The sequence below is a fragment of the Arachis duranensis genome, chromosome 1 (assembly GCF_000817695.3).
Source record: "Arachis duranensis cultivar V14167 chromosome 1, aradu.V14167.gnm2.J7QH, whole genome shotgun sequence".
Classification (NCBI taxonomy): domain Eukaryota; kingdom Viridiplantae; phylum Streptophyta; class Magnoliopsida; order Fabales; family Fabaceae; genus Arachis; species Arachis duranensis.
Genome location: NC_029772.3, coordinates 44,897,604 through 44,914,185, shown reverse-complemented (window position 1 = coordinate 44,914,185; position 16,582 = coordinate 44,897,604). Strand labels below are relative to the sequence as shown.

At 37.0% G+C, this 16,582-nt stretch overlaps 1 protein-coding gene across 1 annotated transcript in view; it reads right to left on the bottom strand.

The window, feature by feature from the left end:
- The window catches only part of LOC110280226 (uncharacterized), a 79,069-nt gene extending 63,750 nt beyond the window's left edge, over positions 1 to 15,319 (bottom strand). The window contains exons 1-6 of the mRNA XM_052262553.1: positions 15,302 to 15,319; positions 14,992 to 15,216; positions 14,432 to 14,521; positions 14,272 to 14,345; positions 14,129 to 14,183; positions 13,129 to 13,188 (exon numbers count right to left, since the gene is read on the bottom strand). Of these exons, the coding sequence (XP_052118513.1) occupies positions 13,129 to 13,188; positions 14,129 to 14,183; positions 14,272 to 14,345; positions 14,432 to 14,521; positions 14,992 to 15,216; positions 15,302 to 15,319 (522 nt within the window). The remainder of the gene's footprint in view (positions 1 to 13,128; positions 13,189 to 14,128; positions 14,184 to 14,271; positions 14,346 to 14,431; positions 14,522 to 14,991; positions 15,217 to 15,301) is intronic.
- Positions 15,320 to 16,582: the final 1,263 nt, after the last annotated feature.

Sequence of the window (16,582 nt, the reverse complement as noted above, 5' to 3'; positions counted from 1 at the left end):
CTATAATTTATTTTTCTCATCATCATCAAACATGAATAAATAGTAGAATTTTTAGAATAAAGAGGCAATAATTTTTCGAGTTCTTAATAAGGAAAATTCTAATTATTTATATGTGGTGGCAATACTTTTTGTCTTCTGAATGAATGCCTGAACAGTGCATATTTTTTATATTGAATTTTATGAATGTTAAAATTGTTGGCTCCTAAAAGAATGATGAACAAGAGAAATATTATTGCTGATCTGAAAAATCATGAAATTGATTCTTGAAGCAAGAAAAAGCAGTGAAAAAAAACAAAAGAGGTAGAAAAAGCCAATAGCCCTTTAAATCAAAAAGCAAGGGTGAAAATGATCTAAGGCTTTGAGCATCGATGGATAGGAGGGCCCAAGGAAGTAAATCCAGGCCTAAGCGGCTAGATCAAGCTGTCCTTAACCATGTGCTTGTGGCATGCAGGTCCAAGTGAAAAGCTTGAGACTGAGTGGTTAAAGTCGTGATCCAAAGTAAAAGAGTGTTCTTAAGAACTATGGACACCTCTAATTGGGGACTTGAGCAAAGCTAAGTCACAATCTGAAAAGGTTCACCCAGTTATGTGTCTGTGGCATTTATGTATCCGGTGGTAATACTGGAAAACAAAGTGCTTAGGGCCACAGCCAAGACTCATAAAGTAGCTGTGTTCAAGAATCAACATACTAAACTAGGAGAATCAATAATACTATATGAATTCTGAGTTCCTATGGATGCCAATCATTCTGAATTTCAAAGGATAAAGTGAGATGCCAAAACTGTTCAGAAGCAAAAAGCTACTAGTCCCGCTTAACTAATTAGAATATGAGCTTCACTTAAAACTCTGAGATACTATTGCTTCATGATTTCTTTTTATCCTATTTTATTTATCTAGTTGCTTGAGGACAAGCAACAGTTTAAGTTTGGTGTTGTGATGAGTGGACATTTTATACGCTTTTTGGGGGTAATTTCATATAGTTTTTAGTATATTTTAGTTAATTTTTAGTAGATTTTTATTAGTTTTTAGGCAAATTTCATATTTTTGGAATTTACTATGAGTTTGTGTGTTTTTCTGTGATTTCAGGTATTTTCTGGCTGAAATTGAGGGAGCTAAGCAAAAATCTGATTCAGGCTGAAAAAGGACTGCTGATGTTGTAGGATTCTGACCTCCCTGCACTCGGAATGGATTTTTTGGAGCTACAGAAGTCCCATTGGCGCGCTCTTAATTGGTTTGGAAAGTCGACATCCAGGGCTTTCCAGCAATATATAATTGTCCATACTTTGCGCGAAGATAAACGACGTAAAATGGTGTTTAACGCCAGTTCCATGTTGCATTCTGGCGTTGAACGCCAGAAACAAGTTGCAAGTTGGAGTTAAACGCCAGAAACAGGTTACAACCTGACGTTTAACTCCAGAAACAGCCCAGGCACGTGAGAAGCTTAAGTCTCAGCCCCAGCACACACCAAGTGGGCCCCAGAAGTGGATTTCTGCACTATCTATCTTAGTTTACTCATTTTCTGTAAACCTAGGTTACTAGTTTAGTATTTAAACAACTTTTAGAGACTTATTTTGTATCTCATGACATTTTTAGATCTGAACATTGTACTCTTTGACGGCATGAGTCTCTGAACTCTATTGTTAGGGGTGAGGAGCTCTGTAGCGTCTCGATGAATTAATGCAATTATTTCTGTTTTCTGTTCAAACACGCTTGTTCCTATCTAAGATGTTCATTCGCACTTCAATATGAAGAAGGTGATGATCTGTGACACTCATCACCATTCTCAACCTATGAACGCGTGCCTGACAACCACCTCTGTTCTACCCTTGATTGAATGAATATCTCTTGGATTCTTTAATCATAGACTTCGTGGTATAAGCTAGAATCCATTGGCAGCATCCTTGAGAATCTGGAAAGTCTAAACCTTGTCTGTGGTATTCCAAGTAGGATTCAGGGATTGGATGACTGTGACGAGCTTCAAACTCACGAGTGTTGTGGTTAGAGATAGACGCAAAAGGATCAATGGATCCTCTTCTGACATGATCGAGAACCGACAGATGATTAGCCGTGCTGTGACAGAGCATTTGGACCATTTTCACTGAGAGGATGGGAAGTAGCCATTGACAACGGTGACACCATACATACAGCTTGCCATGGAAAGAGCCTTGCATGTTTGAAAGTGAAAAAGCATTATGTTACAGGGATTCAGAAGATAAAGCATCTCCAAAACTCCAACACATTCTCCATTATTGCGTAACGAGTATTTATTTTATGCCCTTTCACTTTTTACAATTGAAACTAAAGAACCCTATTGGTATCCTGACTAAGAATAATAAGATAACCATAGCTTGCTTCAAGCCAACAATCTCTGTGGGATTCGACCATTACTCACGTAATGTATTACTTGAACGACCCAGTGCACTTGCTGGTTAGTTGTGCGGAATTACATAGTGTGAGTGTAATTTTCGTGCACCAGTGGTCAGCAACAATTCTTCGATTTCTCCGTTCTCTGGCCTTCGCTTAAGCTCTGCAAAATCCGTCCAAAATACCATATGAAATAAACAGAATTGCACACAGCTCAAAGTAGCATCCATAATGGCTAAATGTATTAATTCTTGATTAAACTCAACAATTTGAATGCAAATTTACTAGGAAAAGATAGAGAAGATGCTCACGCATCACAACACTAAACTTGAATTGTTGCTTGTCCTCAAGCAACCAAAATAAGTGCATGATTAAGATGTGAATTTGCATGAGAAGTGAGAGTTTAGTCATTCTCAAGTCTATTCTTAAAATGGGGTTTATTCATTGTAACTTTGAACAGTTTTGGCATCTCACTCTCCTTTGAATAAGAGGAATGTCAGTGTCATTCAAAATTAGAATCTGGATCGTATTATGATTTCTCTTATCTTTATACTCTAGTTTAATCCTTGAATACAACAAAATTTACTTTAATTCTCTTTTCTTTGGTGCTTTGCACCTTGAGCCTAGCCGTGACTTTAAATATTTTGTCTCAAGCTTTACTTGACATAGAAACACAACAAGCACTTGACTGGAGAACTCTTTCTAAATTTTGATTTTTCTTTCAGCTACTCCCAGACAGTGGTTCTCAAAGCCTTTGGCATACTCTGCTGAATGCAATTGGTCACAACTCTAAATATTCTGTCTCAAAGGTTACTTGAAACAAGAATACCACAAGCATATGACTAGGAAAACAACTATTTGAGCTTTTGATTATTTCAGACTCTCTAGTCATTGATGCTCAGAGCCTTGGACCTTGCTTTTATGTTTATTTTGCTGTCTCTTTTGCTTCAAGGATTAAATTTTTGTTTATTTCAGAGAAATCATAATAATTCTCTAAATCCTTGTTCCTCATACATCAACATCCCTTAATTCAATTTCAACTATGCACTGTTCTTGTCATCCATTCAGAATTACAAATAATACTACCATATTTAAGTAGATAAGATTAATCTTAAATATAAACTCACTCTTTTCATGCATTACATCACTTTTTTTTCTTTTCTTTTGATTTTCAAGCTCAGTGAGCAATACATGAGACACTCTTTTTCAACATAAAAAAAAGAAATCAAATAACATAATAGACAGTAAATTAAAACCTAGGGATTGAAATAACAACTGATCATATAGTAACAAAATAAGCGGAAAACAGGAACCTAATCATAATAAGAACAGGAGAAAATATAGAATGAAAGGAACTTAACAACCTCAGTTATCCTAATGGCCATCTCATTCTTCTGGCTGGACCTAATAGAGGGCCGATGATGCTGGCTATTTTTCTGAAGGTGAATCCACCAATTTTCAGGGATACGACTAACCTTACGGAGGCAGATAACTGGTTACAGGCTATGGAGAGAGCATTACACGCTCAACATGTACCTGAAAATCAATATGTGGAGTTTTCCATATGCAAGTTTGAGGGAGAAGCTCAATTTTAGTGGTAAGGAGCTCGTCGTTTGCTACAGCAATGTGATGCAGTGATCACTTAGGATGCCTTCTGAGTGGAGTTCTACAAGAAGTATTTTTCGAACTCGGTTAGGGAGGCTAAGGAGTTAGAACTGATACAGCTGAAGTAGGGTTCTATGACTGTGGCAGAGTACACCAAAAGTTTGAGGAGCTATGTCGGTTCTTGAAAGTTTGCCAAGGTGCTCCAGAAAATTATGAAGAATGGAAGTGTATTATGTACAAAGGTGGTCTCTTGGGTGACATTATGAGTGTTGTGGGGCTTATGGAGGTCTGAATCTTCTCTGAGTTAGTAAACAAGAGCAGAATTACAAAGGAGTGTTCAAGAAAGGACGCTTTAGCAAAAGGTGACCGCCGAGAGTTCTGCAAGTAAAGCCAAAGAAAGAGTTATGCGTCGAGAGGTCAGAATTTCAGGACATGTGGCTATGTGCGTCAATATAACTAAGGATTGAACGACTACCGCAGGAATGAGAACCGTCGAGGCCACGGTGTAAGATCTCGGATTTCAGAAATTAAATTGTGAGCTAACTGAGATTTATTGATATTTATTTATGATTTATATTTTCAGAAAATTATCAAAGAAAAAGGTCATTTAAAGCTAAGCATGAGGTTTTGAGTTTTAAATCAATTAGAATTTATAATTTTATAATAATATGATATTTTCTTATTTATAATTTAAAGTTTTAGTAATTAAAAACCAATAAAAAATTTATATGCTTCAATTTGAATATTTAGAACTTGAACCTTATTTTATAAATAAATGAGATTTAATTTAATTATCTCCAACTTTCATTGAATTAGTATTTATTTGAAAATAATTTACAAGTTAATGATTAAATGATATTTCAAAGGTAATTACTTTGTATTTAATTTAGTTTTAAAGTCTTACTCTAATATTTTATTTTTGATAAAATTCTTACGCTACCAAACCCCAAAATTTCCAAAACAAATCCTAACTTACACTACTCCTAACCCTAATTTTAACATACACACACCCCACTCTCCTCTAATTCTAGCTGCCACATGGTGTGCGAAACTAACTCCGCAAGTTTCTCACAAATAGACCGACAAGTGCTCTGGGTCGTCCAAGAAATACCTCAGGTGAGTGAGGGTCGATCCCACTAAGATTGTTGGTTTGCGCAAGCAATGGTTACCTTGCAGATCTTAGCCAGGCGGATAGAAAATATAGTTGTCACAAGAAAACACATAAAATAGATAAATAAATAAAGCGTTACTAGAGATGTGTGAAATCAATGTTATGAGAACGGCTGAGGCTTCGGAGATGCTTCTTTCTCCTGGATCAACTTTTCTCACCATCTACTCCAACTTCTGATGATTCATTCCATGGCAGGCTATAAATGATTAACACCGGGTCAGCGGTCATTAATCTCCTCTACTTCAAATCAAACACTGGGTCAGCGGTCATCCAATCTGAACAGGGGTGAAGCTCATGCAATCCATTCCCTTGGTGATCCTACTCAAAGTGCCACAGACAAGGTCGGATCTTCTAGATCAGAGATGCTGCGTCCTAGTTCTAGCCTATACCACAAAGGCTCTAATCGCTCCGTACCTCGACTGCACTAATGTCTCCAAGTAGCCAACGAAGTCGTGGATTAGCCATCTAAGTGTATAATCAAGCTTGTGGTTCAGTACTATCCCGTCAAGGACTCGTACGAACCCATGTGAAATAGAGATGACGGTCAAGTTACACTTCCAATTCATTAGGATGAAGAATGAAGATACATCTTAGAATAGAATTAGGCAAAGACTGAAATAGAATAGTGATATTATTAATCCATAAAAATCAGCAGAGCTCCTAACCGTAACCTAGGAGGTTTAGTTGCTCAAAGCTTACAGAAAAGTAATATAAAATGTGTAGAGTGGCCAAGAGCTCCTAACAAGGGTGAACTCTTGTCTGTATATACTAATCTAATAACTAAGGACTACAAAAATAGGGTAGAATAGTCTTTTAGTGCGAAAATTCACTTCTGGGGCCCACTTGGTGAGTGTTTGGATAGAGCTAGGGGACTCCATGTGCTAGTACCTTTCTTGGGCGTTGAACGCCATCTTTGGACTTGTTTTTGGGCGTTGGACGCCAGCTGCTCCCTTTTGGGCGTCCAACGCCAGGAAGAGGGTGAAGAACTGGCATTGAACACAAGTTTTGGACCTTCATTTCCAGAGAAAAGTATGAACTATTATATATTGCTGGAAAGCCCTGGATGTTAGCTTTCCAATGCAGTTGAGAGCGCACCATTTGGACTTCTTTAGCTCCAGAAATGCTCCATCGGGGGTATGGAGGTCAGAATCCAACAACATCTACAGCCATTTCTCTGTCTCTAAATCAGACTTTTCCAAAGCTCCTCAATTTCAACTAGAATTTACCTAAAATCATCATAAAACGCAATAACTTAATGTAGAATCCCAAAATGCAAATTTTTCACTAAAACCTATGAAAACATAATGAAACTTAAACAAAACATAACAAAAACTATATGAAAATTATGCCAAAAAGCGTATAAAATATCCGCTCATCAGAACACCAAACTTAAACTGTTGCTTGTCCCCAAGCAACCAGAAATAAAGTAGGCTTAAAAAGAATAGAAGGATACAATAAATCTCATAGTTCTCAATGAAGCTCAGTTTCAATTAGATGAGCGGGACTAGTAGCTTTTTTCTTCTGAATAGTTTTGGCATCTCACTTTCCTTTGAAGCTTAGAATAATTGGCATCTTTAGGAACTCAGAATTCAGATGATACTATTGATTCTCTAGTTTAGTTCTTCTTGATTCTTAAACACAGCTTCTTTTGACTCTTGGCTGTGATCCTAAGCACTTTGTTTTCCAGTATTACCATCGGATACATAAACGCCACAAACACTTAATTGGGTGAACCTGATGACAAGTCATCTTAGGCTAGTTTCACAAGCCTTTTTCATTCATTTTTAATTAGTTTTCATGCATTTCTTGCACAATAAGTAAGTGATTGGAGTAGAATTTCATGTTTATCTTGACTCAATCAAACATTGTTGATTTTATACAAAATCATGAGATTTATGCACGATTTAGTTGATTATTATGATCCTTATGATTTTGAGACTTTGATGGCATGTTTGATTGATGACAGGTGAAAAGATGAAGAAAGAAAAACAAAGGAGTGCATGGTACAGATGAACGCTACGTTCACAAGTGATGCACATGCGTACAAGACGCTTACGCATGGGGAAAAACTTTTGGAGATCCACGCATACGCATGAATGGCGCACATGCGTGGGTGAGGGATCAGCGTTCACAAGCCAAGAATGCATCGTTCACTGTGAATGAGCGCCTGCGATACTTTCAAATTTGGATCAGAAAATTTGCAAGGGACGCGTACGAGTGCATCACGCGTACGCGTTGATAGGACAATAGTGATGGATTATGCAGATGCATGCATGGAGCATCAGCGTGGAAGTAGCCTTCTTACAATCCACGCATACGCGTCTGTGACGTGTACGCATGGGTAGCATTCGTTGCATGAACGCTACGTTCATTTAGTTAACACTGCAAGGGACGCGTACGCGTGTATGACTCGTACGCATCGATGAGCCAGAATGTAAGGGACGCGCAAGCGCACGGAACGTGTACGCGTGGGTGAATGAATGCTTCGCTCTCTTTGAGAACACTATGTTCTTCTGAAGCATGCCCTCACTGTACCAACTAACTGCCTTTTTCTGACCCACTTCATCAAAGGCCAAAAAGCCCACTCCAAGTACTTGATGACTGAATTGGAAAGCGTATAAATAGAAGAGAAATTAATTTGTAGAGAGGTCTTGGATAGTACCTAGAGGATTAGAGACTCCAAGGAATGTAGTGTAGGAATTCTTAGTTTTTACTTTTCCTTTCTGCAGTTTTAATTTGTATTGAGCTTCATTTACTTTGATGCAATTACCATTTTCTACACTTCTTTTATGTTGCCATTTTACATTCCTTTTCTCACTGCAATTAATTTACTTTCATGCAATTTAGATTTTCTGCAATTTTTCCTTGCGCTATGATCCACTAAACCCCAATTCATTAGGGGGAGGAGCTCTATTGTAATTCTAAGGATTAATGCAATTCTTCTTCTTCTCAATCCGCCTGGGTAGCTAAGAGACAACTTCTGTTTTGATTTGATCCATTCACTCCAGAAGGGGTTTGGATCCATTGAACTTCCATGTGAGCCTCGGAAGGGGAATCATGGAAATTAGAACTGAAGCTCTATCTCTCACAACTCTCTTGATCAACACCATTCGGGAGGAATTGAGATCTTGAGAGATTGTGTGGCTTATGGATGAGAGACATGTACTTAACCTCTTCTCATGACAATTAGATCAAGGAATTGGCAAGATTGATTATGATTAGAGAGGTTGGATTGCCAAGGAATTGAGATCCAATCAATTTTAATCTGCCATAGATCTACCCATATGATTGAGAAAGGAGTTGAGACCTAGTTGATTCATTGTGGATTATGATATCTCCAATCCCTGATGAGTCTTTCTTTCTGTCACTTATTCTTGCATTGATTTACTACTTTCTTTAATTTCCCTGCACCCAATCCCTCTACATTTGATGCAATTTACATTCTACACTTTAGATTTCTTGCACTTTAAATTCTGTTAATCAATTTTACTCAATTCACCACTATTAGCTTAATAAGATTTATCACCTAACTAAAGTTGCTTGATCCATCAATCCTCGGGGGATCGACCTCACTCTTGTGAGTTATTACTACTTGATGCGACCCAGTACACTTGCCGGTGAGTTTGTGTGAAATCTAACTTTCACTCATCAGAACCCTTTCAGATTCTGATTCAGCTTTGCTAGAATCCCCAGCCAATGGTATCCAGAGTTCTTAAGCACACTCATCTTGCTTTGGATCACAACTTTAACTGCTCAGTCTCAAGCTTTTCACTTGACACCTTCACACCACAAGCATATAGTTAGGGAAGTGGCTCATTTGAACTGTTTAGGCCAAGATTTTGTTTCTTTTAGGCCCTCCTAACTTTTAGTCTCAAGCTTTTCACTTGACCCTTTCTTTTTTTGCTTTTTACTGCTTTTTCTTGCTTCAAGAATCAATCTTTTTGGATTTTTCAGATTACCAATAATACTTCTCCTTTTTCATCATTCTTTCACGATCCAACATTCTTAACTCTAACATCAATATGCACTGTTTATTCATACATTCAGAAAGTAAAAGTAATGCCACCACATCAAGATAATTGAAATATTCTTATGATATAACTCAAAATTTAAGTATCTCCCTTTTCTTTTGCAAATAAAATTTTTCTTTTAAGTATGGTGAGAGATGCATGGAATAATTCATAGTTTTAAGACATAAATAAAGAAGATCATGCACTAGAAACAAACAATAAGATATAACACCTAATGGAAAACAGAAAAAAATAATAACTTAAGCAACGTGATTAGGGGAATGGGACCACCTTAGTGACGGCAGCTACTACTCCTTCTAGTGAATCCAATGGAGCGTTTAAGCTCCTCTATGTCTCTTCCTTGCCTCTGTTGTTCTTCCCTTATTTCATGGAGGATAGTGGCGTGGTCTTGATGTTCCACCCTCAGTTGTTCCACATTTGAACTTAGCTCCCCTATTGAGGTGTTAAGTTGATCCCAATAGTTTTGGAAAGGAAAGTACATCCCTTGAGGCATCTCAGGGATCTCTTGTTGAGGTAGCTCCACATACTCTTGTTGAGGTGCATGTTTAGGATCTCCAACATACTCCATCCTTCTTTTAGTGATGGGTTTGTCCTCCTCAATGGGGATGTCTCCTTCTATGACAATTCCAGCTGAATTACATAAGTGACATATGAGATGAGGGAAGTGGAGGCAAGTGCCTTTCCCTTCCTTTTCCTTGAGATTTTCACCAGTCTTTGGTGCCATACTAGGGATGGTAGAAGTCAAAAACCAAACCTTTCGCAACACCAAACTTAAGAACTTTGCTCGTCCTCGAGCAAATAGGAACAAAAAGGGAAAAATAGAGTGGAAGAAGAAGAAATAGGGAGAGATAGAGGGTGAGGTAGGTGGGATAGGTGGAGATTCTGTGGGACCCACTGGTTCTGAGAGGCTAGGAAATCGAATTCCCTGCCCCTTTATGGGCGTTGAATGCCCATCTCCTACTCCTTAGCTAGCGTTCAACGCTAGGTTCATACTCCATATAGGGCATTGGATGCCTATTGGGGGCCTCCATCCTGGCATTCAACGCTAGGCCTCTACTCCTCTTTGGGCATTGAACGCCCGTTAGGGACTCCCTGTGTGGCGTTCAGCGCCAGCTTTCTTACCCATTTGGGGCATTAAATGCCCCTCTTGCCTCCTTAATTAGCGTTCAACGCCAGCAAGGGACTTACTCTAGGGTGTTCTGTTCTTCATCTTTCAATGCCTTTGTCTCTATTCTAAGTACTGCACATGATCACAAACATTAAAAAAACAAGGGAAAACTCTGAAAATAAACTAAAATAAACTCAAATGAAAGTAAACAGAAGAAATAAGAACAGAAGTACTCTATTAATGGTTGGGTTGCCTCCCAACAAGTGCTTTTTTACCGTCACTAGCTTGACACTTGATTGTTGACTTTCTTCCTCTTCTTCCAGTTGGTTAATAGAAATGACTCCATGGGAGAAGAGGAAGAGATTAGTGCCCTGAGATTTGAATTCCTCCTAACAAGCTTTCTTTTAGTGTGATGAGCTTGATTCTCCTTGCTTGTTAAGATAGGGGTTGTATTGTTTCTCCATCTACTGTGCATCTTCCTCTTGGGACCTTCCTCTTTGGTGGGTGGTGACTACCCAGCACCAAACTTAAGTTTGATGTCTGGGGAAACTATATGAGTTTTCACCAAGGGAGGAGGCTTTAGTATCGTACTCTACATGGAAGAACCTCATTTGTTAGGGGGTAGTGGAGGTTTTAGGACCATGTGATAAACCCCAATTTTGTGGTTTATCTTGTGTTGAATTTAGGGAATTTTATCAACCTATCCCACATTTATTCAATGAAATAGCAAGGTTTTGTGAATTCTTCCTAATTTGTGCTTAAGAGTGAAAACATACTTTTTAGGCCTTTAAATTTCAAGTTTTAATTCACTTTAATTCCATTTGATGCCTTGATATGTTTGTTGAGTGATTTCAGGCTTATAAAGCAAGGATTGCATGGAAGAAATAAAAAGAAAAGCATGCAAAGTGGAGAATTCATGGAGAAATGAGAATTTGGAGGATTCAAGGCCACGCGCATGCGTCATTCACGCGTACGCGTGAGGAGGGAATCTACCAGTGACATGCACGCGTCAGCCACGTGCACACGTGACGCGGGTCACGTGACCTCATTAAAGTGAATACGCCAGGGGGCGATTTCTGAGCTTTCCAGGCCCAAATCAAACTCATTTGTGAGGCTATTTGATGCAGATTTCAAGATTGGACAAATGAGGGAGCAATTAGATTAGCTTAGGACCATGCTTTAGGTAGTTTTCTAGAGAGAGAATCTTCATATTCTCTCTAGAATTAGGGTAGATTTAGGTCAAACTCTCTTAGATTTACGTTTTAATTCTTGTTTTCATCTAGTTTTCTTTGCAATTTCTTGTTCCTACATCTTTGTTCTCTTAGTTTACATTGTTAGTTTCCTTTTATGTCACTTTTATGTTGATGCACTCTTGTTGATTTTGATTTCCTTTAATGCAATTTTATGTTTCTTTGTTTATTGTTGCCTAATTGAGTTTCTATTGTTATTTTCTTGCTTTGGGTAGTTGTAGAATTTATATTCCTTGCAATTTTACCATGCTTTCCTTTTGTGCCTTCCAAGTGTTTGCCAAAATGCTTGGTTGGACTTTATAGTCATTTTTGAGCATTCTTGGCTTGGAAAGAGAAATTGGCCAATCTTGAGTCATTAATACCCAATTTAGATTGGTGATCTAGAGTGATTAGTTAGTCTTGTATCCATTAACACTACTTATGGATTGGGATTAACTAGTCCTATTTGACTTTCTCTCAATATGAAGATAACATTATACCTTCCTCCGATGTTGGAGATGACGAAATAGGATTAGCTCTTGTTAACTATTGTATGATAATTAATGACTAGGTTAGAAAGCCTTGATTCTCAATCCTTACCATGAATGCCTCTTTTTAGCATTTGTTATTTTAATTGTTTTCTTTACTTTCTTGCCATTTAATTTCTTGCCTTTTTATCCGCAAACCCCTTGAACCCCCATGACCAATAATTGAGCACTCGTTGCAATTCCTAGGGAGAACGACCCAGGAGTAATACTCTCGGTTATTTTTATTAGGTTTGCATTCATGACAACCAAAAATTAAACTTTGATTGAGGATTGTTTATTGGTTGGGAACTATATTTTGATGAGATTATTGGTGTGAAATTCCTAGCTGACACAAAAATCGTCTTTCAAGTTTTTGGCACCGTTGCCGGGGAGTTGAAATGTGTGCTTGTTATTGGTTATTGTTCATATGTTAATATTGTGAATAGTTTGATTTTGGTTTGTTTGCTAGTTTTTACTACACAACAAGAAAATAAGCTTTCTGCCACGCTTTTAAAGCATGCCAAAAAGTGCAAAAAAGCGTGCCGCTAGCTTTTTGCCACGCTTTTTGAGCTATCGGTACGCTTTTGAAAGGGTCACATCCGCCAGCGTGCCGGTTGCTCTATCGGCACATTTTTTTGTTGGCACGCTTTCAAAGCGTGCCCAGATAATTAGTTTTGGTACACTTTAAAAGCATGCCGATAAGAAACAATAAGGCTACGCTTTTAAACATACTTAGAAATGAACCTATTGCCACGCTTTAAAAGCGTGGCTGTATCATTATCAAATTAAAAAAAAACTATTGCCACGTTTTAAAAGAGTGGCTATATCCTTATCAAATTAGGAAAATTAGTATATGCTTTTACATGCACTCTAATACACTCTAAAATAATAAAAAATATTAACAAAAATATGTAAATGTCATTTAAAAAAATTTATTAATAAAAGATAATATTACATTAATAGAATTCAAACCAAATTAGCCATGTTATCTCTATACATGCAACGACAGTGTACATGAAATTTACAAACATAAACAAAAATGAATTTCTAGGAAGCAAATTAAGAAATGTCATTGAATCACCCAAAGCTTGTACAAGGCCTTCATCGGATAAAGGAACCAAATGGAAAGCTCCACAATACACTTCACGAATAATCTGCAAGTATGATCATATGAATAACGAAAAAATAGAAGGTAAGCAAATTACAAAACATCTTGCCATGATAAATATTAAAGAAAGGAATCATAAAAAAAATATAAAGCTTGGAATAAGGGTATTGAAATATGTGACATGCACAAGTTGCTCACATGCAATTCGCCACCACTATTCCTGAGAGATAATTCTAAAGATATGCATATAAAATTTTGAGTTCAACTATTTTGTATAATTTTATAACAATCTCTAAAATATCTTGGAATAAGTTGCAAATAGATAGTAACCATAGTAGCCTAGCACAAATAGTCACCAAATTAATACTTAATTAACAAATAAGAAAACAAGTGGATTCTTATCAAGTGAGGACGATGAAGTTAATGATAATTCCTTTATTTTCCAAACACTTTGATATAAGAAAAAAATTCTTTCACTACCAACAAAACTCACTTGTAATTTTTCTCAAACAACTGTAGAAAGAGCAAATAAAATATAATAACCAAGTTATAAATCAGAAATTGCACAATAAAATAACAAATAACAAGAAAAGGCAACAAAAGAAATCAAACCATCTAGCTCAAATTGAAAAAAAACTTAAGTGAAGCAGTTGCAAATTTTAACTAAATATCTAAGCTCAAGATCCACTATGAAATTTTATAACTTTTTTTGGGATTTTTTCAACACTAAACATAGTAAAGCATTTTTGTGATTTACTTGTTCTTTCTGTCCCTAAGGGAAATAGAAAACTCTTCTCATTCCCCCCAAACTGATGTTACTAATGTTAGCAACAAACACACATGTTAGCAAAATATCTGCCAAACAGGACCCAGCATGTTACTAATGTTAGCAACACATCTAAAAATGAAATTAAGGGAAACACAAACTGAACCCAGCAAAATTTCTGTGAGTTAAAAGGCTAACATTAAACTCCATCCTGTCATACCTGGTCAATGTATGGTGGAATTTGCTTTATTTTAATTCCAAATTCTTGTTCAATCCTATATCAGCATAAAAGACAAAATGCATAATAAATCTATAGCATATACGGTTGAAATGCATTAACTTAATAGATTGTAAATTACATACAAATTAAAGTGGTCGCAATAAGTGATCAAGTTAACTGCTAAACCAATATGCCCAAACCACCCTGAGCGACCGACCTGTATATCCGTATATGATCCATTAGAACAGGAAGTCAGTGTCAAGGCAAATAAATTAGGAAGGAAATGAGGAAAAATAAGTATACCCTGTGGAGATAAGTTTCTAAATTCTTGGGAAAATAAAAATTAATAACAACTATAGAAGGTTGGACTTCTGGGGACAAAAGCTTATCAACCTGAAACCAAACAAAAAGCAATGTAAAAGAAGGGATTAGGAACCAACTCTTACTACTAAAGAAATAGAATGAACATACGAAGATAATAGAATTGAAAATTTGTTTGTTCTCATTTAAAAGGATTGCAATTTTTCAAATAGTTTATGCATGTCAACCACTTTTATAAATGAGTCGAAGCTGAGGCAAAAAAGTATTTAGCTCATCCATAACATGATTAGTTCCCATCAGTTTGAATCATGGCAACAAAGCCAACATCAACACATATATAATTTAAACAAGGACAAAATCCTAAAAACATGAGAAAAAAAATATTATAGTAAAAATTTATGCCCATTGAAGCAAGTTTGTTCCCTGAGAAGTTCATTCAAACTGGCCTTGAACTACAATAAATATGATAGTCCTCTCAATAGATCTCATGGGAATCTAATAGAAAGATAAAGGTAAGAGGACGAAGTCAAACCTTGAATAACATTATTATCCTGGTCAATTTTTTCCAATGTAGGAATGCAAAATGCAGCTTTTTTGCCTGTCCCACTTTTAGCCATTTCAAGAATGTCACTACCAGTAAGAGCAATTGGAATGCTTTCTTCTTGGATAGGAGAAGGCCTTTCAAAAACCTTCTCATATATTCCCATGAGCAACTCTCGCATCAAAAAATAATCCTCAAATTCCTTTCTTTTAGTTGCTGTTAGATCCTGGGAAATAAAATTAAAGCAGATTCAATACCAACACTGGAACATATAACATAGAAATTACCTGCAAATCTTATAACCACAAAACCTTAAGTGGCTTACCCATAAATGGTATCATTAATTATGCCTTTCAAGTGGATATTGGAAACGTGTAAATATGAAAAATCTAAATCACACCACAACAGGAAATCTAGCTCTGAAATTTTGTAAAGTCCAATAATTGTACTGGTTAATTAAGATCAGTTTATCTCAATTTCTCAGCAATTTAAGTAAATTAGTTAAAGCAGTTTGTATAGTGAAAATAGTGAACCAAATGCCTAATAGAGAGCAGGAATTAGGATATTAAAAATGACATCAGTAAATAAAAAAAAGAAGCTAGTTAAATTCTATGACCAAAACTTCAAGAAGCATTTCATTATAAATGCACTGATATTATTTTTAGTTTAATCCCCCCTAAGTGAAGATCAAGACTGCTGTTGATCCTGGAAAAGGAGCACATTATATGAAAATCAACACACAAAGAAGGACAAATTAAAACAACAACCCTCCAACACGACAAAACATGACATATTATTCTAAGTCATTGCCTTTAATTATTTATTAATGAATCTAAACAAAATAGAAGCCTGAATGCTTGAACTCGTGTATTCAATTCTTGTAGAAGAAATGAATGATTGAGAAATTGAAATCAATATTATTACTTTTAGATAAACTTCATTAACAAATAGAAAATTAGTAAAATACAGAAATCAGTATTATTACTGTTCAGTTGGTCGGGTACCGGGCGGTTCGGTGGGATCTTTGGGTTGATAAAGAGGGGTACGGCCTGGTTCTGGGTTGCAGGGCTGAGTATGGAGTAGCCGACGTCTCGAGCTCTTTGCGGGGAAGGGGTGTCACTTGCAAAGATACTCCAATGCTCTAGTCAGTTGTGGCACAGGCGAGAAATAGGGGTAAAGTGATATGTGTGACGTACCTTGGGGGAGGGGTAGGGCCCTCCCCTTATATATCGTGTCAGGAAAGTGGGCCCCCCAGGGGGAGGCCTCCTTCCAGGAAGTTTCCTTCCTCCCAGCTATTGTGCCACTGGCAAGGAGGGTGCATGGCCGGGTCGCCAGACAGGCGGGCACAACGACCCGCCCAAACGGGTCAGTAGGTACCGGGCCGGGTCGGTCTCCATGCCTAGCTGGGCTGGACCGTAACAATTACATACTAAATACACATGCGCTAAGTGCCTAATGCAGTAACTACCACATCATGAATTAATTCTTACTGAAAAGCACCAAGAGACTTTTATATTCATGAAGACATGAAGTAATTCTCATTGCAAAATCTCACCATTCTTGTCCTTAATTACTTAATTTGATCCAAATCT